Here is a 25,483-nt window from a genome sequence, read left to right as displayed (position 1 = left end):
CCAGAGCTGCCCAGATGGGCGGGGTATAAATAATAAATTATTATTATTTATAATAATTTAGGAGACTCAGCCAGGAGACTCAGCCACAGAAAGGAGCTTTGGTTGGAACATCAGAGCTGCCCAGAGTGGCTGGGGAAACCCAGCCAGATGAGCAGGGTATAAATAATAAAATTGTTCTCCAATAATAATAATAAATAACAACAACAACAACAAGAAGGGGAAACCTGTGCATACCTTTGCCCTGCTGTTGTGACTTTTGTATCACTATTTTATTGTGTTTAAAAATATATTGTAAGCCACCTTGAGCACTTCGGTTAGTAGGCAAGGTATAAATAAACACTCCTAAATTAATAAATAAATAAAATGAAGCTCCACACAGGAGCTTCTGCATAGGCCAGCAAGTGCACAAGGTGAACAATACAGGACTGGCCTGCTTACTCTGCAAAGTGGACAGCGTGTTATAGGAATGAGAAGAAAACAGCAGTCATGCTAAGCTGCTGGGTAAGAACTCCTAATTCAGATTGGTATGGTTGTCTTTGGGTTGTATTCATTTTACCCAAGCCCATGTACTATCGGAGACCTAAGGAAACTCAATATGCAAATCTAGAAAGGGAGTTTATTTACAAGCCATTGAAATAACAACTTTTATGATGTCTACCCACACATTTGTTTTCACTTATTTCATTTAAAATATTCTGACTTGTCTGATCAAGTGTTATTTGCATTTGTTACTGTTCGACAGTGGAGCAGGCTCCCACAAAAAGTGGTTGGCTCTCCTTCCTCGGGGGGTTTTCAGCAGAGCTTGGATGGCCACTTGTCATGGATGCTTTAGTAGAAATTACTGCATTGAGGGGGTTGGACTAGATGACCCTCAAGGTCCCATCCAGCTCTACCATTCTATAATTCAGACTATACAAACTTCCGATTTGACACAGCAAGGCAAGCAGGTTATTTTCTTAAACACCACTGGTGACATTGGAGAAGGATTATTTGGTTATCTGTATGGAAATGAGGCAGGTAGACTGTTATACAGGACAGTCTACCAGGAGAATCAATCTTGAAAGAATTGCACTGGCTGCCAAAATATTACAGGGCCAAATTCAAGGTGCTTAAGATGACTTATAAAGCCCAATGACAACTTGGGACCTAGATACGTCAAGAAGTGTTGTCTCCTGTTCATTTTTATCTTCTGGGAAGGCTCTATTGCTGAAATTTGCTATGCAGCAACACAGGGGAAGAGCCTTTTTGGTGGTGGTGCCCCAATTGTGCAGTTGCCTCCCTTCTGAGTAACAGTTGACACCAACACATAGCAGTTTTCATTAGCGCCTGACTGATTAGTAGATATTAGTCCATTTTGTTATTCTGGCATGGTTTGATCTTTCTTGCCCAATATTTATAATGTGTTGTTTCAGTTTTAATGTCCCCTGCCCTGGGACTGCCTTTGGCAATACAGGGCAAGATAAAAGGAAAAGCAGCAAACAAATCAAGTGAAGAACCAAGGCGTAAAATAACTCCTGCTGATCAAAGCATTAGTCTAAGAAATCAGAGTATGGCAGTCAATCTACAATGCACAGTTCAAAACAGAAAAAATGAGTATGCCTACTCTGTTTTGTTACTAGGAATTACACCAGTGCTGGTTAATAGTAATGGGGGGAAAGAACCTTTCCATCTTTTCCAAAGAGAAAAGAAAATTATGGCAAGCATTAAAAGAGTGGAGGTGAAAGAAACTAAAGCTTAACTCCCTCATTACGGTGAAGAGGTCTTTTTAATTATATCCATTAAAATATGATTAGGTTTAAAAATAAAAGGAAAACCAAGTATAAGAGAGTGTTACGCTCATTTTACTTTTCAGAATTAATGTTGCTGCAACTTTCTATTTTTCTTCCAAGAAATGGAAGGTAGAATTATCAAGCTGGCCCGGGGGGGTGGGACTCAGAGCATCCAAGACTTAAAAAGAATCTTGTTCTTAAAAGAGTTAATGTATGTATACAGAAGAGATAAAAAAAAATGCTTTCCTCAGAAAACAAGGGGGGAAGCATATATATTTATTTAAATGAGGATTTAAAAAAAATCCCTTAACATCTCTTCAAAAAATAACCCAGTTTGAAATAAATTTAACACCAACATAAATGCTAATGATTACACTTATGATCTTTTACAACTGAACTACAACCATCTTGGACCCTCTGCCCAGTTCTGACATAACAAACCACGGTTTGCCATTTCGTGAACAAGCGGCTGACTTGCATGCATTCCCGCAACCCTTCTTCACACACTAAGGAACAAAATCAGAAGCTTGCAGGACCAGGTTTGATATCCTGTAAACGAACTACAGTATGCACAACACATGTTTTGCCACAGTTGGTTTTCAGAGTTCACTACTGGACAAAATATGGTTTCTTGCAAATGAAAGCATCTGACAAGGGCATCATCTCAAGGACAAACAGAGAAGGATTGAAGTGGGTCAGCTCTTAGTGGTTGCTCCCTGTGGTTCATTCTGCTGGAGATAACAAGATAAGATATGCCAAACTCGGCTAGGCCTCAAGTCCAACCAGGCTAGATCTCAGTCTGTGATAGCTATCAGCCAATTATCCCCAAAAATACACAGATAGAGGACAATGAAAATACAATTCCCCCATTGTTCCCAGCATGACTTGGTTCTCATCATGACTATTAGGTGACCAACAGACATAGCCTCATATTACTGTTTGTCCAACTGTTTTGCTTAGCAATTTTTATCATAAGCCACTTAGTCCGGGAATGCTCAAAAACGCAGGGGTAGAAAGTAATTATAACCTCCTCTCCCATAACTTCACCCAGTTCATTCTCAGTACCCAAATATCACATTCTGCCCACAAGCTATACAGTAGGGAACACAAACAAATATGCAAACACATGCAAACCTTGTTTTCCATTCTTACATTAATAGGAGAGCAGTGATCACAGACTCATGGGAAGAACAAGAACCTCATAATGACTCGAAGGAGGTTAAAGCTTTTCAACAAGGAACACCTTCTCTATCTCTGGTTACAACCAAAGCTAACAGAACATCCAAATTGTAGGATGATGCTATATAAAATGACAAATCTGGGTAACAATACATGTTATCCCCAAGTGACTTCAGCTTCAAGGCATCAGGAGAACTGGTGCATGTTGAGCTTAAACTAGGGAAATGATGAATGGTGCATAATTGAAGTAGGCAGTGGGATTGGCTGAGGAGCAGGGAGCTAGAAAAGCATGTGCAAGGCTTATTAGCGCTGCTTCTGGACACTAGATAGCCAACATACAGCCCACCTTGTTTAATCCTTCAATCAATTCCAGCAGCACATGTTCCAGCCTTTTACCATAGCTTAGATGGCAGAAAGCAGAGACTATCTAGAGTGCACCTGCAAAGCCAAGGGACAGTGCAGCACTGAGGCTTTTGCTGTTAGCCACCAATTTGTGTTCAGGAGTGAACCCAAGACAGGTTTGGCTGAAGTGGATGGCCATAGGAAACGACCCTCCTGCTGCCTTGTAAGCTTATGTACAGTGTTGTAACTGATGTCTCTATCCCTGACCTTCTTGCCAGCTAGGCCATAAGAATGCATAAAAGTTCACTCCTCCTCAGGAAGCTAGGTTGCAACAAGGGCAATGAGATAATTAATAAGCAAAAGGGCACCAGGTTTTGAAATCCTGAAGTCTCCGCTTTAAGATTCTTGTGCCAGGTTCCTTCAACCAACTGGGAATCCCGTAGAATTGAAAATACGAACTAGACAGAGCAATGGCACTTCCAGAATGAGTCAGGCAACCTCAAGTCAGATTACCTGCACACTCACAGTTTCAGGAGCACTCCAGCAGGTGCCAAGAGAACTAACTTGTGACGTAGCTTTCTAATTAATTCTAATTATTTAGAACACTTATTTTAGAAAGTTAAAATATTGCTTTTATATGTGCTTAGAATTGTGAGGGTATGCTGCTGCACTTTGTTGTTAAAACTATCTTTATAATAAATTCCTATCTTTATAATAAATTCCTTATTCCTTTATAATAAATTTCCATGTGGACCCACCTTTGTCATTTGGGAGGGTTCAGATACACACATTAAGGACAGCACTCTGTGTGACTCCCGCTAAAGATCCTTTGGGAGGGAGTGTGCTCTCAGGACCACATGGGTGCAGGTTTCACACAGTCTCCAAACACAAATGTTTATCAGGCCCCATGTTAGTATGTCACAGTCCAAAGCAAGAACTTGTAGGTGCTTGGGGGGGGGGGGGGACAGCAAAGTGAGATAGGGCACAATTTTTCAGGACATCCATGACATCACGAGGAAAACTTTTGGAGGAAACCCTTTGAAGACCTTCCTTAAACAGCAGCAGTCTCTTGCAACAAAGGCAGACAACTGCTCCATGCCTTCCTTGATCATACCTGTGCCAGCAAGGAGTGGCAATACAGTGGTACCTCAGGTTACAGATGCTTCGGGTTACAGACGCTTCAGGTTACAGACTCTGCTAACCCAGAAATAGTACCTTGGGTTAAGAACTTTGCTTCAGGATGAGAACAGAAATCGCGCAGTGGCAGCAGGAGGCCCCTTTAGGTAAAGTGGAACCTCAGGTTAAGATCAGTTTCATGTTAAGAACGGACCTCCAGAATGAATAAAGTTCTTAACCCGAGGTACCACTGTATGCTTTTAATAAACATGAACGCTTAAATTTCATAACAGTAATTGGAAAGAGAGTCTCATCCTAAACCTGATGCATTATCAGACAGTTTATCCTCACCTTGCAAGCTCCTTAATTAAGTTTGCTATGCGCCTCTTGTCTTCAGGACATAAATCCTTCAGAGAAGCACTCTTCATTCCTCCTTTGTCAGGGACCTGAAAATTAAAATCAGCATTTTAAAAAGCAATCATTAACATGGAAGAAGTGTTTCTGAATCTACAATAAAAGTATTTCAAGCACCAGAGGCTGCATATTCAGCCCCAGATGAATTAAGAACTGAAGAGAACACAAGTTTTTAAACAATAAAAAATCAACCAGTAGGATAATTTCCCAAATTGTGTGCTGGAGGATTCGCCATTAAATTGTGCTTCTAAAGATAAGCTCCAGCTGGAGGGAAAAGTTCGAAAGGGGGTGGGGGAAGGAGAGTGCAGCCAATTTACCCATTCTGTAATCCTTATTAATGATTTTATTTATTAATTGGTTGACAATGCAGTTTTTCCAGGAGCAAAAGATTGCTCTGCCTAAGGTGCTATTGAAAAAAAGTATACAAAAGTCAACCCATGAATATATCATATAACTATCAATACAATATGATGTGTGAATGTTAAAGGCAACCTTGTTAAATGCAAGTCATAATAATAGGAGGGAAATTGTTTATCATTTCAATAAGTACTATTCAAGATTTAAAATGCTTGAATTTTTTCCCTCTGTGGTTATTTCAGAATTCAGCATTTAGTTCAATCCGGTGCAGTTCACAATTCAACATGCATTCCACGGCTCGGTCAAAGCTGATGCTGCTCAAAGACTTAAAAGGAGCTCCAAAACCCTCACAGTCGATAGAACTAATGTGCCTGCCATATCAACCCCACTTTGCTACTGTGCAGGGACTAAAGGAAACTGAAAACCTCAGGTTACTGCAGCAATGAAAATGTCACTGCCAGTGCTTTGGTCATCCTCCCTTACTGTAAGAACTGGCTAACTTTGCACTCCTTGTCCGCCAGAGGGCATTTCATGCTACATAAATGCACAGTTCCCTTCAGCTCTCTGCATGAATGTAACCGCTAAGTCTTGAATTTTCACAGCTAATACAATGTGCACCTTCAGAGAGCTGAGCTGGGAGTCTTCCATTATATTCTCAATTTCAGTCGTGTAATAGCACCTTTCTCCACAGTGACTAACACAGCAGCAGAACAAAAATACTGAGAATGAGCTAGAAATTTCTGGACTACGCAGAGATGAAATCCAAGAGTAATTAATGACTAATGCTTGAACAAAATGGTGGTTTAGAGGTTCGGGAAGGATCTTTGCAGAGAAGGTCCCAATGTACAACCTGCCTCACCTTGCACAATCACACCAGCTGCTGCCGCTACCACTAACCTGCTGGAGCAAACTCAACAGAGCCTAAATTTAAAAACTGTTTCAACACAAACACATACATACACAAAACAGACATGCATATAAGCATGGGTATTTGTGTCTCTGCTTTGTGCATGAGCTCAAAACAACCATCCATTTCCCTGGTGACATGACAACAACTCAACCCTCTAATAACTAGTATAGGGTGATCCTACAGCACAGGGCCCCAGCCCCATAGCTGTACTCTTGCCAGGACAAGAAGAGCTCAACAAGGATGCAGCAGCAGTAGTTCTCCATCCTGCTGCATCCATTTTGTACAAGAAGGGGAGAAGGGTACTTCTTCAGTCAGCCTTATAAATAAGTCAAAAAGTTACTAGCCTGCAATATTTGTTTTGCCCCCTCCTCCAAAGTCAGCATAAAAAGTGCCTTCTTCCATGATGGATGGTGGAGGAGAGACACTCTGATAGTCCACTGTGTTTTTTGTGCTGACTCTGGATGAGATAAGACTACACTTCCTTTATAGCTAGCCAAGAAATCAAGTGAGCTGGCTGCTCAGTCACCTGCATGAAAATCCTGGTTGCCTGTGGCTACGAGGCAAGTCGTCAAATACAAGGCAGTCTTCAGTGATTTTAGAACCCATCCCTTTCACCTTTTGAGACTTTGAACACATGGATGTCTCCATCCCCTTAGGTGCCACTTTAAATTGGCCAAAGGCTAACAACACAATGCTTTTTTCCCCTCTGAAGAGCTTGCCATTTCTTGCCAACAGAGGCCTGTGGCACAGATCAGAAAGAATGAACAAAGGGTATGTATCTCTTCTATGTGATGCCTCTTCAAGAGCATGACTGGGAGTTGTGGCTAGACATTACCAAGAAAACATGCCCTTCTGGGTTCAGCTACTCCTTTCAAAGAAGTCTTCAAAAGCTAATAAAATTATTATTTTAAGCCCTCTTTGAAATGGATAGCAGCGATCAACCTGTATCGAGTGATGTTTCTCACAACCCCAGGCATTAAAAGAGCTTCATTCAAACCTTTTGATTTGTGTTTAATTTAAACAAGCTTTTCACTCAAAGCACTTCAAGTTCACAGCTGCAGGTTACATCTGCGAAAACTTTCTCCGCACTTCTCAGAAAAGGATGACTAGTTCCAAAGTCAACAGCTCACTCCCTACACTCACACCAAATAGATGCTCTCCCATTACGTTTGAGAGAAGCACCCATTGCAGGTACCCTGAGTCAAGTCATTTCTGCAACACATATCCCTGGTGGACGCTATGCATAGGCCTTTTAAAGGAGCAGCTTTTTCAAAATCATGAAGGAAAGCCTGGTTTGCAGGACTGTCCCAAAACACACTGGGGAACACTGCACTCCCAACGATATTCACTAATTCACCAGCATGAAATATATGACTGGCAGATTATCTGCCTGGGTATCAAGAGGAAGTCATACTCTCAGAAAGAATCGCGCACAAGGACGGAGAAGATACAGGCAAAAAACAATTCACCACAGTTCCTGCACTTACTCTCCAGGAAGGTCTGCCTGGTGACAACATTAACAACCTTGCAGCACCAGGCTAATGGGGAGGGGATTCCGTGGATGCCACAAGAACCACAACTGGTGACCCCAGATGTACCTCCTTCTCCTTGGAGCTGGATGAAATGGGATTATCATGCTTACTGCTGTTTCTGTATTTATTTTTGGAGGAACACTGTTGAAGGCAGCAGGTAGAGATTGAGACACTTAACCTCATAGTTGTGAGTTGGAGCCTCACATTGGGCAAGAGACTCCAGAATTGCAGGGGTTAGATCAGATGACTCTTGTGGTCCCTTCCAACTATACAATCCTATGATTCTATGTACCTGAAAGTCTTTTAATCATCTGCAGTTTTCTAAATACCCAGAAATGTTTGTTTCTATTAGGCAACAGACACAAGGAAGGAAGGAAGGAAGGAAGGAAGGAAGGAAGGAAGGAAGGACTGGGATTGGCCCCTACAGCACCTCCAGCCTAGATGCTTAGACCTTTTATCTCTTCGGGTAGTTTTTTTAAAATGTATTTTTTTATTAAAGATTTCTTGGTTTACAAAAGTATGTGCAATATCTCTTTTTTTCAAGTTACATTTTCTACAGATCAGCTTCATTTGTTGAGACATTTGTGTTAGGAATTAGGGGGGGGAGAGGTGGAGGGGCCATAGTGGGTGGGGGTTGGGTGGTAGTCTTTCTATTTTACTTAATGTATGTGTGGGGTTTTGTGTCAGCGTCGTTTGTGCAGGTTCTCGTTGCTATTTGCTTGTGTTCCTTTGGTGGAGAGTGAAGTTGGGGTTGGCCTGGGGCATGGGTAGGCAAAATAAGGCCCGGGGGCCAGATCCGGCCCAATCACCTCCTCAATCTGGCCTGCAGACGGTCCAGGAGTCAGCACGTTTTTACATGAGTAGAATGTTGCCTTTTATTTAAAATGCATCTCTGGGTTATTTGTGGGACATAGGAATTTGTTCATAATTTTTTTCAAAATATAGTCCAGCCCCCCACAAGGTCTGAGGGACAGTGGACCGCCCCCCTGCTGAAAAAGTTTGCTGACCCCTGGCCTAGGACATGGGTAGGCAAACTAAGGCCCGGGGGCTGGATCCGGCCCAATCGCCTTCTAAATCCGGGCCGCGGACGGTCCAGGAATCAGGGTGTTTTTACATGCGTAGAATGAGCCCTTTTATTTAAAATGCATCTCTGGGTTATTTGTGGGGCCTGCCTGGTGTTTTTACATGAGTAGAATGTGTGATTTTATTTAAAATGCATCTCTGGGTTATTTGTGGGGCATAGGAATTTGTTCATTTTTTCCGTTCAAAATATAGTCTGCCCCCCCCCCCAAGGGACAGTGGACCGGCCCCCTGCTGAAAAAGTTTGCTGACCCCTGGCCTAGGGTGTTGTTGCTTGTTTGTGATTGGCTGTGGTGAACTTTGTTTTCATGTGTGAGTGGGGTGGGTGGATGTTTTTGAATCAGGTTAGCAATATTGATTCGTATGCTGTTGGTGGATTCTCGTCGTTGTCTTGTTGGGCTGTGATATGATAAAGGGGAGCCATACAGGGGTAAAGGCATCTTCTTCCATTTGTCCCTTAGAGAGACATGTTACAGATAAAATACCTGCTACACACCCTCAACCCTTGGGATAGGGTGGGAAACAAAACAATAAAAATAAATTGAGATATCAGTTCTTTTCTGAAATAGTGCTGTACTTTTCGTTTGCACCACCCAATCAAATCACATCTTGATTTATGACTCAGCTACACCAGCCCAGCTGGGCAGCAATTGGGCAACAGTTCCTCTTTGGAAACAAGGGCTTTCACACTTTCCAATTTGCCCTGTAAAACAGATCGGCCTCAGGGAAAAGAAGAACTAGATAACTAATTGGTTTAGTTGCTCCAGGTTTTTAAACTAATATATACTATGTTATTATAATCATCATCATTGGAGGGGGTGAGCTAACATGTAATATTCTCTTTCTGTGATCCCTGCTTTGTTGTTTTATAACCCACTATTGCTTCTTTAGACAGAGGCCCATTAGTCATAGCTATAAATTCAATAAAGGCAGCGTAAGGATGCACTTTTACAGCAGCTCCTATACAACTGAAGTTTACGTCTTCCACTTTAGTGACTCTGTAATGTATTCAAAAGGAGCACTGCTCACACTGCAGGCATAAACTGCTGCTGTCTGAGGGGACGATCTTTAACTCTCCGCCTCAATCTCTCACACAGCCATGGTTCTGCCCACGAGGAGAGGGCAGTTCTGATAACTTGAAATGCTCTTTGCAAAAACATTCTGCTAGAGGGATGGTAACTTGCTGGGTAGAGTACATGGCTGGCACAAAGAAGGGTCGAGGCTTAATCCAAAGTAGTAGTGTTCTATGTTATAAATCCAGCACTGCTACTCGTTTCTTTTTGTTTTCCAATATGTTTCTTATTAGCAAAAAACAAACAAACACGTGTGTGTGTGTGTGTGTGTGTGTGTGTTGCAAGCAATTTTTTATTCCGAAAGTGTTGCCCAGAGAAAAAGGTTTGAGAACCACTGCTCTAGACAGCCACAGCTGGTGGAAGATAGCAGCCTTGGTGAACCAATGTCTGGCCCAATAAAGGGAAGCTTCTCAACAGAGAATGTGGAAGCCGATCACTGAAGAAGCTTGTCTTTGCCCCAAAGAGAAGAGAGACCTGCTGGGAGGAGGCAGCAAATCTCCAAAGAGAAGCATTGGGACACCTTGCCAGCCAATCTACAACCCAAACCCCCCCCCCCCCCCCGGTTGCCTTCCAGCCCCAAATAAGAGGAGCAGGAAGACATGCCTCTTTTTGACAAATCCCTTGCAGCTGCCTGTTCATGCTGAAAGGCAGCTCATCTGTCACAACGCTATACACAGCTGCAAGAACAGGCAATGGCGGAGGTGTATCCAGAGTTCTGACTCCCTAAAAGAAGCTTTTAATCCTTAGGCACTGTGACAGGAACTGGTCCTACTTGCTCCATTCTGGCCCCAGGCTTGCAAGCGTTAATCTAGCCACAGTTACAAATGCTGAAGTAAATTTTTAGATGCCTGGACAAGGAAGATTTTTCAAGGCCTGCACAATTACTTTATCTTTGCACCTTGAACGCCACAATGATTGCACAAAAAAAGAAGAGGGGAAAGGCTTCTAAGCCAGATACAAACAGCCACTTTTCAGCTGTGTGTGAAAAAAGCAGAAACAGTCTGCGTCAACATCAAAAGTCTGCATCCAATTGGACTGCCATCGCTGCCACCATCCAAGACCACGTTTACATTATATCTCATTTGTTTCAGTATTTAAACACTGTAAACTGCCCTGGATGCCTTGGTAGAAAGGCAGCATATAAATGTCATAAATAAATAAAACAATAAGTAGACTTCACATTGTCATCCTCCACAGGTTTACTCTGTCCTGCTGAGTTGAATGGACTTGCAGGTTACCTCTGCCACAGATTGCAGCCTCAAGAGTTCTGGTTTCATTTGCCCTTCTCCGTACTGACCTGCTGCCCAGGCGCTTGGCCTGCGCTTTTCCAGGCATCCATTGGGGCAGGAGCAGCAGCTGCAGGCACCTTTGCCTTCACTTCCACTTTCTGACCTTTCAGCAGGTGTCTTGCTCTAAAATTCCTCTCTGTGGAAATTCCTAGAGGTTGAACAGACAAGATCAGGAAAACTTCCAACTTGTTCTTACAAAGCACCTCCCACACTGAAGCTTCCCACAAAAAAGAGGAAATGAAAACAGCACCCTCCCCACCCCCCAAAAAAGCTTAAGCATCAGCCCAGCCCAAGGAAAAACTCTTCATTAACACAAACAAACCAGCCCAGACTTGAGAAGGCCCAAGGATAGCCCTGCCCAACACCAAGAACCCTGCACCTTGGACTTACTCTTCCCGTCAGGAGACAGGGGCCGAATGCTTGGTTCAAAGAGTCCTGCATGGTTACACCATAGACCAAAGATTAATAGTCTTTTTATAGACCCCAGTTATCACATCAGCTGCCTGACTATTCTCAACATTTTTATAAGAATAAGCTCAATTATTTTGTATACCAAACAGATTTTTAATGGCTTTGAAGGTACTTAATAAAGTTTTATAATTCCATGAGCAACTAGCTTATCCTCCTCCCTACCATTTCTTTTACAATTATGAAGTTGACAATCACAACACAGAACCAAAGACCAGGGAGAGGAGTAGAGAGGAGGACAAGACTAATTTTTGCTGCCTTGTTCCTATACTCTTCACAAGGCAATTAGAGAAAGTTCCCTTACTTCTGTCATTTGGGGCTGGAACATCCTATAGTATGTAAACATACTATAACATACTATGTAAACAGTATGTAAAGGGACCCCTGACCATTAGGTCCAGTCGTGGCCGACTTTGGGTTGCGGCACTCATCTTGCTTTATTGGCCGAGGGAGCCAGCGTACAGCTTCTGGGTCATGTGGCCAGCATGACTAAGCCGCTTCTGGTGAACCAGAGCAGCGCACAGAAACGCCGTTTACCTTCCCGCCAGAGCGGTACCTATTTATCTACTTGCACTTTGACATGCTTTTTAACTGCTAGGTTGGCAGGAGCTGGGACCAAGTAACGGGAGCTCACCCCGTCGTGCGTATTCAAACCGCCGACCTTCTGATTGGCAAGTCCTAGGTAGGCTCTGTGGTTTAACCCACAGCGTCACCCATGTCCCCCTATAGTATGTAATTCACTACATATCAGTGTGGGGTGGCTGCTTTGGCATAGCCAAGCTTCTCTCTGGCTTTGAAGGACCCAGCCAGCACCCAAGAAGTGGGTGGGTGGCAGCAATCAGAACGATACAAAGAGACTGCAAGCTGATCAACCAGGGCTGATCTACTGAATCATCGGCCTGCAGAAGAGAACTTCTTGGATATGAAACATGGAGAAAATTAAGGCACAGAAAATTCATCTACCTTCAAGAGACATATGTTTCTTGACATGGCACTAACTTCAGCTTCTAAGGGTCAATACAGAGAACACATTTTCACACAAACAGGAACTGTCTCTGGGGCTGACAAAAATTATGTATCATCAAAGCAGCACACTGGACTTGCTGTCAGCTGGGTTAAGTTCTTGAAATTATCCATGAAACTCTTTCATTCTTTTCTCAGTAAAAACAGTCAGACTATAGAAGCAGGTCAAAGTAGGCCAACAAAACTCTGCCTCACCGTCTCTGATACGAACAGGCTATGGGTCTGTTTTGCAGGGTCACGAGACATGGGGTCACTTGGCGAAGGGAACCGAGGCTATGGAGGCAGACGATATCATAAGCAGGACACGTCCCCCAAGACATACAGGCACCTCAAGGGCCACGCAATATACGCCTCCCCACCACCAGCCCCGTCTTCCCCTTGCCGGCAGCCACCAAAACTTCCACCAAAGGGAACCCCAAAGAAAAGCTGGAATCAGCTGCAGCAGCTGAGAGTTGACGGGGGAAGCCGGGAAGCCCCGAGTTCAAGTCTCCGCTCAGCGCGACTATTAGGGTTGCTCCGCTGTGCGCGGAATGGAGACTTCGAGGGCGCTATGGGGGGAATGGAGCAGACTAGCAGCAGCAAAGCAGCCACCTTTCCAGCCTGCTCTTTCCCTGTGGAGTCCAGGGCGCCTCCAGCGACGCTCCCCGGCCCCTCACAACAGCCCTGCAGAGGAGGGCGAGGGGCCAGAGAGAGCGAGGCTGGCAGGCCAAGGTCCCCCCCCCGCCCTGGGAGTGGGGGCTTCCCCGTAACCCCCGGGCCTGGCTCCGCACTCGGCGGGGCGTCTTTCCTGAGGCGACGGAGGCGGCTCTCTGCACATGCTCAGGAACCACGGCAGCCTTAGCCACCGTTCATCAAATTAGACCCCCCTCCCCTCCCGCTTCTCCTTCTCCTCCCGCCCCCCCCCCCCGCGAGCCCCTCCTGAGGTAAAGAGACGGTCCTTACTCCAACGAGCAGCCACAACCGACACCGCGAAGCAACCGCCAACCCCAACGTCTCTCCGCCCAGCCACGCCCCCGCGCCCGACTCTCGGCTCCCATTGGCTGACGGGGACCAGGGTTCGCCCAGATACGGAGTCGGAGGAGCCGGCCAATGGGGAGGACTCGGAATGGGCGGGGGGAGAAAGGGAGGAGGAGGCGGTGGAGCCGGCTCTCCCGTTGCCTTCTGGGAGTCGTAGTGCCTGCTCTCCATTCCTCCCCCCCCTATAGAACGGCCATCGAAAGGAACTGAATGAAACGGGGGACTGCGATTCCCGAAAGGCACCGCGGCGGGGCTTCTGAGCTACGGGTCGCGAGAAGGGGCAAAACGCGCTCACCAGGTGCTGTCCACCCCCGTTTGGCTGCTCGTACAGGTGTGCAGGCGCAGGTGGTCAGGGGCTGATGCGGGAGGGAGGAGGAAGAGGATGGAGGAGAAGGCCCTGCGCAGCGGGAGCAGCTCCAGCAGCACCAAGCCCTACCTGGAGAAGCTCACCCTGGGGGTGACCCGCATCCTGGGTAAGGTGGAGGTGGAGGTGGCATCCCTGGTTGCCATGGAAACGGCCGAGGGATGGAGCCACAAAGAGCCTTTCTTTCCTCTCTTCTCCCTCACAACAGCCCTGGGAGGGAGGCCAGGCTGACTGACCGCCTCGCCAAAGGTCTCATCCTGTGAAATTCTAGGCGAAGAGGGTTTTTATATGTTGGCCGGGGAAATAAGAGCGGCTGAAGACCTATAGGGTGTGGGGAAGGGGACAAACCATCCTCCAGGAATGGCCCTACTGCAGCTAGCAAACCAGGCAAAGCTGGTAAAAGGCACTGCTAGCTCAGGGACACTTTCCATTAGCTCTTGCTAACATTGGGTGAATGTTGAGTTTAGTGTGATGCAAATGAGCCACAGTTTATCTCAGGCACACACATTTATCCCCAAACCTCCCCAATCCCCTTTCCCCTGAAGACTGGGAGCCCCGGGTGTGTGTGTGTGTGAACTAAATGACCTAAAAGGATTTCGCCCATCTTTTGCCTTTGATGCTTCAAAGGGCTCCCTAAGGTTGGGGCCCCCTGTCTATCCTCTTCTATTTTCCACGCAGAAACTTAAGATTTGCCTGCTTGATAGCTTCCGAACACCGTGTGCTGTGCAACAATTTTCTTCCTCTAATTCCGTCTTCCCCCAGACTGGTGACCTCTGGCACCCAGATTTGGAGCTGATGGAAGCTGTAATGCAGTGGTGTCATGGACCGGCTGGATGCCGAAAAGCTTGGGAACCCCCAAGGGAACCCCCAGAAGGCTCTTGGAGTCATAGAATCCAAGAAAAGACCTCAACGGCTGGGACCCAAATTATCTCAGGGCCAGCCTGATTCCTGATTCCTCAACCACTGAGAATCTCTGGTGGTTCCCAGCACCCCTGAGTTTCATCTAGTCTTCACTAGGAATGTACCCTTCAGTGTGACAAGCCAAGTCCTGTGGAACTCCCTGCTACTAGAAATTTGTCAGGGACCAGCCCTCCTTTGCTTCAGAGATCTTCTGAAAGCTTTGTTTGTTTGTTTAAACAAGCAACATGATTTTAACCAATGAGTATTGATTGATATTCATTGATATTTTTATGGATCTTTTGTTGATTCTCCCGTCTTTATTTTCCCACTTGCTATATTTCTACAAAAGGGCAGATTATAAAATTTGTAATCAATCAATCAATCAATCAGCATGTGGCCTTCCAGCTATTGCTGGACAACAACTCTCATCTCCCCTCCCTGTTGGCCATGCTTGTTGGGAACTGGACGTCCAGCAGCAACATCTGGAGGACTCCATGCTGACTCCCCGACACTATGCTATTCCTCCTCCCTCCCAGTTCCTTTTCCTTTCATGTTGTGGCTCTTTAAAGTTGCAAGCCTAGAGGTAGAGGGACTGTCTGGTTTATATTCATCTGCAAACTGCTTTGGGGAAATCTTTCTGGTTGAAGAGCAGAGCACGTATTGTTTACACTGATTACTCTTTTTGCAGAAGCTTCTCCAGGAGTTACTGAGGTGACGTTTGTGGAGAAGGTGCCAGCCGAGCGCCATGCCATTGTTTCATGGGAACAGGTAAGGCTGGCTATTATTTATGCATATCGCCTCTCCTCCCCCACGGTGCTTGAGTCAGCTTTTGCAGTATTATTAGTTTGGATTTTCCATAGAGGTGATCAGAACAGAGCACCTGGAGGTGAGGTCATTTTTTAAAATGGGACTGCATGCAAAGCTGCCATCTGGTAGCAGAGCAGATCCAACGCACTGGATGTGAAACTATTGGAAGTAAAGGAGTTTGCAGTTTGTCCCTTTGGCACTAGACGGCGCTGTTCTTCCTAGATTTTCCGTCTCAGCCTCGCCAACCTGAAGCCCTCCAGCTCTTGTGGGAAAAGTGGGCAGAGCAATGACTGCAATCTTTACCTTTGTGAAGTAGCCTACTTTCTACACACTCTCACACACCCTTCTCTGTCCTTCATCCTGGCAAGCGAGAAGTCTAATAAGCTCCGGGACATATTCAAGCCAGGCAAAAACACTCAAGGAGGGTGTGAAGCTAGATGGCTCAGCAGATATGGGTTTGGGAGAGTCTTAAAGGCCAGGCAGCGAGACCAACTTGGCTACTCTTCTGGCACTGATTTCAAGTTGTTCATTCTAGGCAATGCTTCTCAAACTTTCCCTGGGCCACACTTTCAGAATAAAAACAAGAATTCTTTTAGTGATAAGAAACATATTGGAAAACAAAAAGAAACAACTCCTAGCAGTGCTTGATTTAAACGCAGAAAACAACTACTTTATAGTATGATCATTCATGGGGCACCCAGAAAGCTTAAAACAACGCAACTACCGTATTTTTCGCTCTATAACACGCACCTGACCATAACACGCACATCGTTTTTAGAGGAGGAAAACAAGGGAAAAAACATTCTGAATGAAACAGTGGGTGTATCATTTTTGTGCTTCATGCTGTGGCCACAGACATGTGGTGAATCTGATGGTGAATTTGGGGTGACCCAATGCAAAAATCCTGATAATTCCTGTGGATCCATGCTTTGTAACCACGTTTTTGCACCATTGCAGCCCCAGGCAACAGTGGGTGCGTGATTTTTTGGGTGCAGGCTGTAGCCATGGACATGCTATGTGATCTGATGGTGAATTTGGGGTGACCCAATGCAAAGATCCTGAGAATCCCTGTGGATCCATGCTTTGTAACCACATTTTTGCACCATTGCAGCCCCAGGCAACAGTGGGTGCGTGCTTTTTTTGGTGCAGGCTGTAGCCATGGACATGCTATGTGATCTGATGGTGAATTTGGGGTGACCCAATGCAAAGATCCTGAGGATCCATGTGGATCCATGCTTTTTAACCACATTTTTGCACCATTGCAGCCCCAGGCAACAGTGGGATCTATGCTTTGTAACCACATTTTAAGTGGGGAGCGAAGGAAAAACAAAGAAGGGACATGAGAGGGCAGAGAAGCAGCTGGCTAAGAATGCTGGAGAGGGATTTAACCGGTGGGAGAAAAAGAAAGGCAAAAGTTCCCCCCCAAGCCAGCCATCTCTCTCTCTCTCTCTCTCTCTCTCTCTCTCTCTCTCTCTCTCTCTCTCTCTCCCTCTCTCTCTCCCTCCCTCTCTCTCCCTCCCCCCCTCTTTCTCCCTCTCCCTCCCCCCCTCTCCCTCTCCCTCCCCCACTCTCTCTCCCTCTCCCCCAGCAGCACCGGAGCACAGAGAGGAATTAGAAAGAAAGACACTGCTTGCCTGGAGGGGAGGGGCTTTCCCTGCTCTTTGTTCCGTTTCAGCAATCACAGCAACGAAACAGAGGAGGGTGGGCAGTAAGACCCTGAGGCAGAATGCAGGAAAGCTGCCACTTCCTCTTTTCAGGTTTCCCTTCTCCGTGACTCGCGATTTGACTTTTGCTTGATTTTTTGGCTCCAGGGACCACACATTCGCTCTATAACACGCAGAGACATTTCCCCTTCCTTTTTAGGAGAAAAAATCTGCGTGTTATAGAGGGGAAAATACGGTACATAAGAGCACAAAGCATTCCCAAAATATAATTATAAGCAAGCCTCTTACGTATTTTAAGTACGTTTACAAACTTAGTGAGAGGTGTGAGCTTGCTTTTGCCAGATAATGTTATTGATATTAGGTGTAATTTGAGACAAACATGCCTATCAACAGAAAGAAAGCTTTCTCTTTTCTGATGTTTCATATTTGTTAGAGTTCAGAATCCCTGTTCCGATCAACAGGTCATGGAGAACTGTAGAATAATAGCCAATGTTCCTGAAAAGAAGCATGCATGCAGTTTCTGGCAATATTCCCAAAAAATATTTTTATACTATACTGAAATGTTTAAATGTTTTTTTTTATTCTCCCCGCCACACTTGTCATTCTCCCCTGCTACCCCCTTTGAGAACCACTACTCTCAGGGGTGTTGGGCATGTCCCCACCAATTATTCTCCCTCTGTTAAATTGGGCCTGTAATGATGAACTGAAGAATCAGGGGAAACTCACCTGCTGTTGGGTCCTGCTTTGAAGAGCACCCTCCGTGTGTGCAGCGCACCCTTCCTCTCAATGCTGCCGCTCTGATAGCTGTTACTTTAGGAGGCACGAGTTTTCAGGGCATGTAATCCAGGGCAGCAGAGAACCGGACATAGCAGGCAGGCAGCTCAAGAAGAAAAGTGATGTAAACCTGGACAGAGCTGGCTCTGCGGATGCAAAGCTATAGATGCAGCAGGGCAAGGGGTCAGTCTTGACATAGGCCGACAAGAATGCTGAGGGGGAGAGATGATAGGGCTCTCAGACAACAGCTGGATACTGCAGGCCTGTTTCTGTCCATCGGGGCCAAGCAAAGTATAGGAGAAAGACAAATGTTGGAAGCGATATAACGGACAAGAGGGCCAGCTGCACATCAAGGCTTGTTTGTTTATTAAATTTGTACACTGCCCTACACCCATAGGTCTCAGAGTGGATCACAACATAAAACCACAGTATGAAGAACACAAAATACATAATAAAAATAGGAACAAAAACATAATAGTATAGTAATAGTGTTTCCAATAACACCCCCCCCCCCCTTGTTTGCTGGCCAGCACAATCCACAAAGGAAGGATGCCCTCCAGATGTTGGAAAAGGATTGTAGCTTAATGGTAGAACATCTGCATTACATGCAGAAAGTCCCAGGTTCCATCTCCATCATTTGCAGGTAGAGAGCTTCCCTACCTGAAACCCTGGAGATCATCTGAAGCCTGGAGACAATACTGAACCAAGTGGCCCAACAGTCTGGCTGAGCACAAGGCAGCTTCCTATGTCCCAGGGTTGCAGTACTCCAACTCCCATCACCCCTGATCCTTGCCCATGCTGCCTGGCCCCATGGGAGTTGGAGTCCAACCATATCTAGATGGGGCCACACTAGCAATTCCTGCCACAGAGGCAGTGGCTGCTGCTTGATTCTTTTTCTCCTGCCCTTGCCTCTCCTTGCAGAAGAATGCCTGCGTCTTGCCCGAGGATTTAAAGAATTTCTACCTGATGACGGACAGCTTCCACATGACTTGGAGTGTAAAGTTTGACGGTAAGAATAAGCCTTTCACAGCTTGGGACCAGTTTACTCACAAGGTCGCCTTCTTCACTCAGCCACTTTGATCTGCGGAACTGACAGCATTACAAACCCCATAATACTCATTCTGCATAAGTAATAAATCAGTATTTTAGTGCAGCAGCCCCCACACTTTAGAACTCCCTGCTTTTGACAACAGGCAGGTGCCTTCGCTGTACTCTTTTTGGCAGTTGCTAAAAATATTATTGTTCAGGCAAGCCTATCCAGTCACAAAGAAGTATGGCATGTGTTTTAATCCATTTTTAAGCTAATAATTGATTTTAATTAATGGAGAGAGCGTTATTGTTTTCTTTTGTTTTTGTTCCTGTTTTTACGGGGTACAGTGGTGCCCCGCAAGACGAACGCCTCGCAAGACGGAAAACCCGCTAGACGAAAGGGTTTTCCGTTTTGGAAGCGCTTCACAAGACGAATTTCCATATGGGCTTCCTTCGCAAGACGAAAGCCCATAGGGAAATCTCCGGGACAGCGGGGAAGCGCAGCGCGTCTTCCCCACTGTCCTCGGACCTCCTCCGAAGCCTGGCGGCGGGGCGGGGACACCTCCTCCCGCCGCCGCCGGGCTTCGGAAGGCTGTTCCGAAGCCTGGCGGGGGGGGGGGGCGGAGAGACCACCTCCCCGCGCCAGCCTTCGGATGGCTGTCCTGAAGACTTGGGGTGGGAGAAGGGTTTTCCTTCCCACCGCCAACATTCAGAATGCTGTTCTGAATGTTGGCGGTGGGGAGGAAAAACCCTCCTCCCACGCAAGCCCCGGGAACAGAGGAAAAGCGCTGCGCGCCTTCCCCTCTGCTCCTGTACCTGTCCTGAAGGCTTGCGGTGGGGAGAAAAGCCCTTCTCCCCACCGCCAGCCTGGCAAGCGGTTTCCATAGGAACGCATTAATTGATTTTCAATGCATTCCTATGGGAAACCGTGCTTCGCAAGACGAAAAACTCGCAAGAAGAAAAAACTTGCGGAACGAATTAATTTCGTCTTGTGAGGCACCACTGTATGTTGTGTTTGTACCTTCTGTTTTTATGCTGTGAACCGCACTAGGATCTTCAGATGATGCAAATAAATAAATAACTTTTGAATGCTTTTAAATAGCCATTTTTAACTTTTTGTTGATCCTTTTATTGATAAGCGCTCTGAGGGTTTTACTCACAGTTGAACAGTATATAAATTCTATGAAGCACACACAAAATAAACACTTTCTTATCTGATCAACAATTGCATTCACAAACCCATTTCCCCTGCTTAAGTTGTGTTCTGTCTTTAATTTGGGAAGGGGAGAATGAAACAGGAACTGTTCATCAGCAGGAAGATTCCTATTTCAGCAGCAGCAGCACTCTGTGTGCTGCCAATCCCATCTTTGCTGCCGTGATGGTTAGGTGCTTGCTTTATGTGAGCCTTCTGTGCTCCTATAGAATAGGGCCATCCGTGCCAGCAACCGAGTAATGGCTGCCTTTTTTCCAGACAACCCGATGCCGCTTGGCTCGATGACCATCAACAGCATCTCCAAGCTAAACCGAGTCAGAGCGTCGCCCGTCTATGCCTTGCCCAATGCCCCCACGCTGGCTGACTTAGAGGACACCGACAATGAAGAAGGTACTGCCCCACCTCACCCCTTTGTCCATGGGAGACCTCGGTTCTCCTCTCCACCTCCCCTGCTACCCCACCAAAAGTTTCCGTGACCTTATACACAAGCCCCACCGACGCCCAGCTTCCCAACTTTTGCCTCATTTGAGTGTTCCTTGCCCTACACCCAACGAGAATGCCTGCCTGCCTCGCTCAGCCTTTTCTTTCTCCCCAAAGGTAATGGGGGTCAGCCAGAGAAACCTCACTTGGACTCACGGAGCCTGGTGTTTGAGCTGGACCCGTGCGGAGGGAATGGGAAGGTCTGCCTCGTGTATAAGAACACCAAGCCGGGTATGTTGTGTGATACCAGCAGCCCAGGAGCTGCCTGCACAAATCAGCCCCATCTGCAAACCCCAGTTAGCTTTTGCCTTATCTCCCATATCTCCGTTCTGAACTACTGTACCTAGCACCATACAGTTGTGCTAGCTGAGACTGATGGGCTTTGTTGTCTAGAACATCTGGAGGGTACCAGGTTGACAAAGTCTGTTGTCTATGATGGCCTGTGATGAAGTCTTCCTGAAGCAAGCTATGCCTGGCTTTCATAATTTGCCATAATAATAATAATAATAATAATAATAATAATAATAATAATAATAATAATAAAAATTGTATATCGCCTCAGAGGATGAATTTCCCTTGGAAATGCCTTTATCCTTTCTAGAAAGCACTGAGGCCCAGATCGTCATTCCTAGGCCTCAGAGTTCCTTATTAAAACCCCCTGAGAGGTGGGGCGGTCCGTTCTTCTCATCCTGCGGCCTAATAGTCTCTCTCCTCACTTCCAGTTGTCACCCCGGATTCCGAGATCTGGTTTCTGGACCGAGCTCTCTACTGGCATTTCCTCACCAAAACCTTCACCGCTTACTACCGGCTCCTGATCACCCACCTGGGGCTGCCCCATTGGCAGTATGCCTTCACCAGCTACGGCATCAGCCCCCAGGCTAAGGTGAGAGAATGACAAACGGCTCGTCCCTTTTCCTAGGGTCTGCTGCTCCTCCCCATTCTGCCTTCACAAAAGACCTGCAAAGAAGGTCAGGCTTAGAGTGAGTGATTGGCCCAAGAGTGAGTGATTGGCCCAAGGAGCTTTATGGCCAAATGGGAATTTGAACCCAGGTGTCCCAGGCCCCAGACCGAAATTCTAATCCAGTGTGTCTCAAACTTGGGTCCCCAGCTGTTGTCTGGACCGAAGTTTGAGAAACACTTCTCTTACCACTATGCCACACCACCTCTACACTGACTGGCGGCTGCTCTCCAGGGCTTCAGGTGACATAGCGGGGGGTCTCTCCCAGCGCTCCTTGAAGATACCAGTGGGGATTTGCATGTGACATAAATGCTCTCCCCTCTGAACGAATCCTTCCATTCCCTTGCTCTGTTCTGTAGAATCAGAAGGGATTTTCTGGTTGGCATGTCTGTTGTTCTTGAGACCCTGGTCTTGTTGTGCAATAGTCAAGTGAGCCGGGACATCAATAGGACTGTTCCCAGGTGGCTTCCCTGACCCTGTGGAGCCCTGGAGGAAATCTTATAGCAAGCTTGGCTGGGCACAGGTACAGGTGTATATGCCTCTGAACACTGACTCTCTCAGCCCCTCTTGGAGACCCCAGGGATTGAAACCCCAGGGGTTTCCTGCTTGACAGGGGGTTGGACTTGATGGCCCTTGTGGTCTATTCCAACTCTATGATTCTATGATTCTATGAACTCTGCATCCAACACACACACTCTGACACCAAAGCATGACTCCCTCAAATACACCATGCAACATTATTTTAGGATTACCATGCTGTGGTGCGATCTCTCTCCTGCAGCTCTGTGCTAAGAAAGCCTTGCAAAGGGTAATAATAATATTTTAGCAGATCATCCAGGGATTAAATTGGGGATCTGCTCCATCCCAAGCAGACCCCCTTCTGTCCCTGAACCCATCTAGCGGGATTCCTGACAGGAGGCCTCCAGTCCCACGGCCGGCAGATAACAAGCCAGGAGTCAGGCCTGGAGACACCCCCACCCTTCCATTGCTCACCTTCCTTCTCTGCCATGTGCAGCATTATTTTTATAGCCAATTTTGATAGTTATTAGATGGGCAATTTGCCTTGACAGGCAGGGCTCAGAGGCTAGAGTCCTCTGCGTCAGGACGGCCTTTGGACCAAAGAGCCACACCTCTTTGGGATTCTGAGTTCCCTGGCTTACCTTTCTTTTACCTGGTTTACCTTTCTTTTTTTGCTTTATGTGTCTCTTGCACGCAAATTATATCTAGATTTTGTTTGAGAATTATGTGTTCCTCCCTGTTTCTCTTTGTTTTATTGCTCAATCCATTCACATTCCAATTCAGTATTTTAAGGTTTGCCATTATCAACTTCTCTCAAGATAAGTCTACCTCCTGCTCCACCTTTTTCTTCTTCTTGTGCAAGCCGTTCCATTGCCTGCCTTTGCTTTTCCAGAGGGGTATTCCCATACCTATCTGTTTCTTGTCTTTCTAAGTCCCTGCCTTGTTTTTCAAAAAAATTGTGTGCCTGCATTTCTGTTGTAAGTCTCTACCTTTTGCCTTTGTATATAAATAAGAGTCCTTCTGGAAACTCCCATTTGTATTGTACGTCTGCTTTTTTTAGGGCGGTTGTCAGGAACTTATATTTCTGTCTTCCGATTCTCAATTTAAAAGGAATTTCTTTAAATATCTCAACCCTATTATCACCAACCCTTAGACCGGTTTCAAATCCCTTCTGGAGAACTGTTTCCTTTATTCTTCTAGTTATGAAAGTAACCAAACAGTCTCCAGGCTGCTGTGTTCCTCTTTTTCTTCTATTTCTGACCCGGTAACAGGTCTGTATAGCCTCCTCCACCCACTCCTCTCTTTCTCCTAACCATTTGGCTAAGATTTTTGCTAAATATTTCTCTAGTCTCTGGTTTTCCTCTTGCTCTGGTAAATTGCATATTCTCACCGTATTCTCATTTTGTCTCATTTGTGTCATAGGAACAGCATCTTCTAATAGATCCAGTCTACCCACAACCCCACCCACAGCCTCTTTAGACACTTCTTGTTGTTTCACTTGCTCTATTTGTTCAGAGGTTTTCTTAAATTCAGCCGATTTCTCCTCAAGTTCTTTAACCTTTACACCCATTCTTTCGATCTGCTGTGACAGCTGAGCTGTGCTATCCTCTATCTTAGTACTCATTTTCTGAAATAGCTCCTGCATCTGTAATCCAAAATCCTTCCTCTGTTGAGCAAATTGCTCCATTACAAAGTCTGCCAAATCTGGTTTAGGGTCTGTTTTTTCCAGAGGTCTCTTGAGCCTCTTCTATCTGCTTCCCACCCACCACCCAGGTTGCTTAGCTTTTTCAGGCATTCTCAAAACAAAGTTTTTACTCCTAAGGTCACAGTTCAATATTTCTCTCAATATATCCTTCTCTGCTGTGTGCAGCATTATTTTTATTGCCAATTTTGATAGCAGCGTTATCAGATGGGCAATTTGCCTTGACAGGCAGGGCTCAGAGGTTAGAGTCTTCCTCTGTGTCAGGATGGCCCTTGAACCCAAGAGCCACGCCTCTTTGGGGTCCTGAGTTCCCTGGTTTACCTTTCTTTTACCTGTCCTGCATTTCCCAACGAGAGACTCCCTTCACTTCCTCTGTGCCATGCCAAACTTCGTAAACTTCTATTGTGCTGCCACTTACTTGCCTTTTCTCCTGACCAAAAAGTCCTAGCCTTGGCCACCTTCCTTCATAGGGGATTCGCTCCACCCCCTTGATAATTTTGGAGTTTGGATTTGATATCCCGCTTTATCACTACCCGAAGGAGTCTCCTTTCCCTTCCTCCCCCACAACAAACACTCTGTGAGGTGAGTGGGGCAGAGAGACTTCAGAGAAGTGTGACTAGCCCAAGATCACCCAGCAGCTGCATGTGGAGGAGCGGAGACGTGAACCCGGTTCACCAGATTACGAGTCTACCGCTCTTAACCACTACACCACACTGGCTCTCTCTTGGTTGCCCTTTAACTTTTTCCAGCATCCTTCTCGAGACGAGGCAACCAGAACCACACGCCTGCCCTGCAGTGATTGCTGTTTGCTGCTCCTCACTTTCCCTTCTCTTCCAGCAATGGTTCAACATGTACAAGCCCATCACCGTCAACACGGAGCAGCTCTCTGAGGAGGCCGATTCCTTTGTGAACAAGCTGGACCCAAACAAGGTCTTCCGCAGCAAAAGCAAAACTCCGGTGTTGAAGAAGAAGCTGCCGTCCCAGACGCCCTCCTCCCAGAAGGGCCAGGCGGGGACAGCCCCCAAGAATCCGCAGCAGGCCGGAAGCTCCTCAAGGAGACGGGAACCCCAGCCCTGACTGACCTTTGTCCTTTGACCCTGCACCGCCCCACCGTGGCTTCGGTCCACTGCCCTTCCCCCGAGAAAAGGCCTCCTAGTTTGTGGCTGGTGGAGCATCGAATGGGACCAAGATGAATTTATCTTAAAGTATTTATTTAAAAGGCTTTAGGCTCTGGCTGAATTTCCTTTGTGCCAAACGCGACCAGTGGGCTCAGGTTCGACATAGTCCTTTCTTGGAGTGAACGTTGCTAATAATATTGCTAATAATAATAGCTATTATTTATACCCTGCCCGTCCGGCTGGGTTTTCCCAGCCACTCTGGAAGGCTTACAGCATATATAAAAATATAATGAAACATCAAACATTAAAGCTTCCTGATACAGGGCTGCCTTCACATGTCTTCTAACTCCTTGACATCTGCTGGGAGGGTGTTCCACAGGGTTGGC

At 46.1% G+C, this 25,483-nt stretch overlaps 2 protein-coding genes across 7 annotated transcripts; one reads left to right on the top strand and one right to left on the bottom strand.

The window, feature by feature from the left end:
* Nucleotides 1-16: 16 nt before the first annotated feature.
* On the bottom strand, nucleotides 17-13,740 carry LOC144329164 (protein hinderin-like). Its single transcript, XM_077935882.1, has 5 exons — nucleotides 13,711-13,740; nucleotides 13,495-13,651; nucleotides 11,070-11,209; nucleotides 4,758-4,852; nucleotides 17-2,497 (listed from the first exon to the last, which is right to left on the bottom strand). Exons 1-5 carry the CDS (start codon nucleotides 13,738-13,740, stop codon nucleotides 2,434-2,436), a joined length of 486 nt encoding a protein of 161 aa, XP_077792008.1. The 3' UTR covers nucleotides 17-2,433.
* A 24-nt stretch (nucleotides 13,741-13,764) lies between these two features.
* LOC114606570 (tubulin polyglutamylase complex subunit 2) lies at nucleotides 13,765-25,431 on the top strand. 6 transcript variants are annotated; one of them, XM_077936549.1, is made up of 7 exons: nucleotides 13,765-13,867; nucleotides 15,522-15,601; nucleotides 19,000-19,087; nucleotides 20,579-20,710; nucleotides 20,918-21,031; nucleotides 21,523-21,683; nucleotides 24,817-25,431. In XM_077936549.1, exons 1-7 carry the CDS (start codon nucleotides 13,780-13,782, stop codon nucleotides 25,054-25,056), a joined length of 903 nt encoding a protein of 300 aa, XP_077792675.1. In that variant the 5' UTR covers nucleotides 13,765-13,779; the 3' UTR covers nucleotides 25,057-25,431. The 6 variants fall into 6 exon arrangements, with proteins under 6 accessions (XP_077792675.1, XP_077792674.1, XP_077792676.1 ...); XM_077936548.1 differs by having other exon boundaries at nucleotides 13,765-13,900; XM_028748984.2 differs by having other exon boundaries at nucleotides 13,840-14,042.
* The last annotated feature ends 52 nt before the right edge of the window (nucleotides 25,432-25,483 follow it).

This window comes from Podarcis muralis, chromosome 11 (assembly GCF_964188315.1).
Source record: "Podarcis muralis chromosome 11, rPodMur119.hap1.1, whole genome shotgun sequence".
Lineage (NCBI taxonomy): Eukaryota > Metazoa > Chordata > Lepidosauria > Squamata > Lacertidae > Podarcis > Podarcis muralis.
This window is presented reverse-complemented; position numbering and strand designations above follow the sequence as displayed.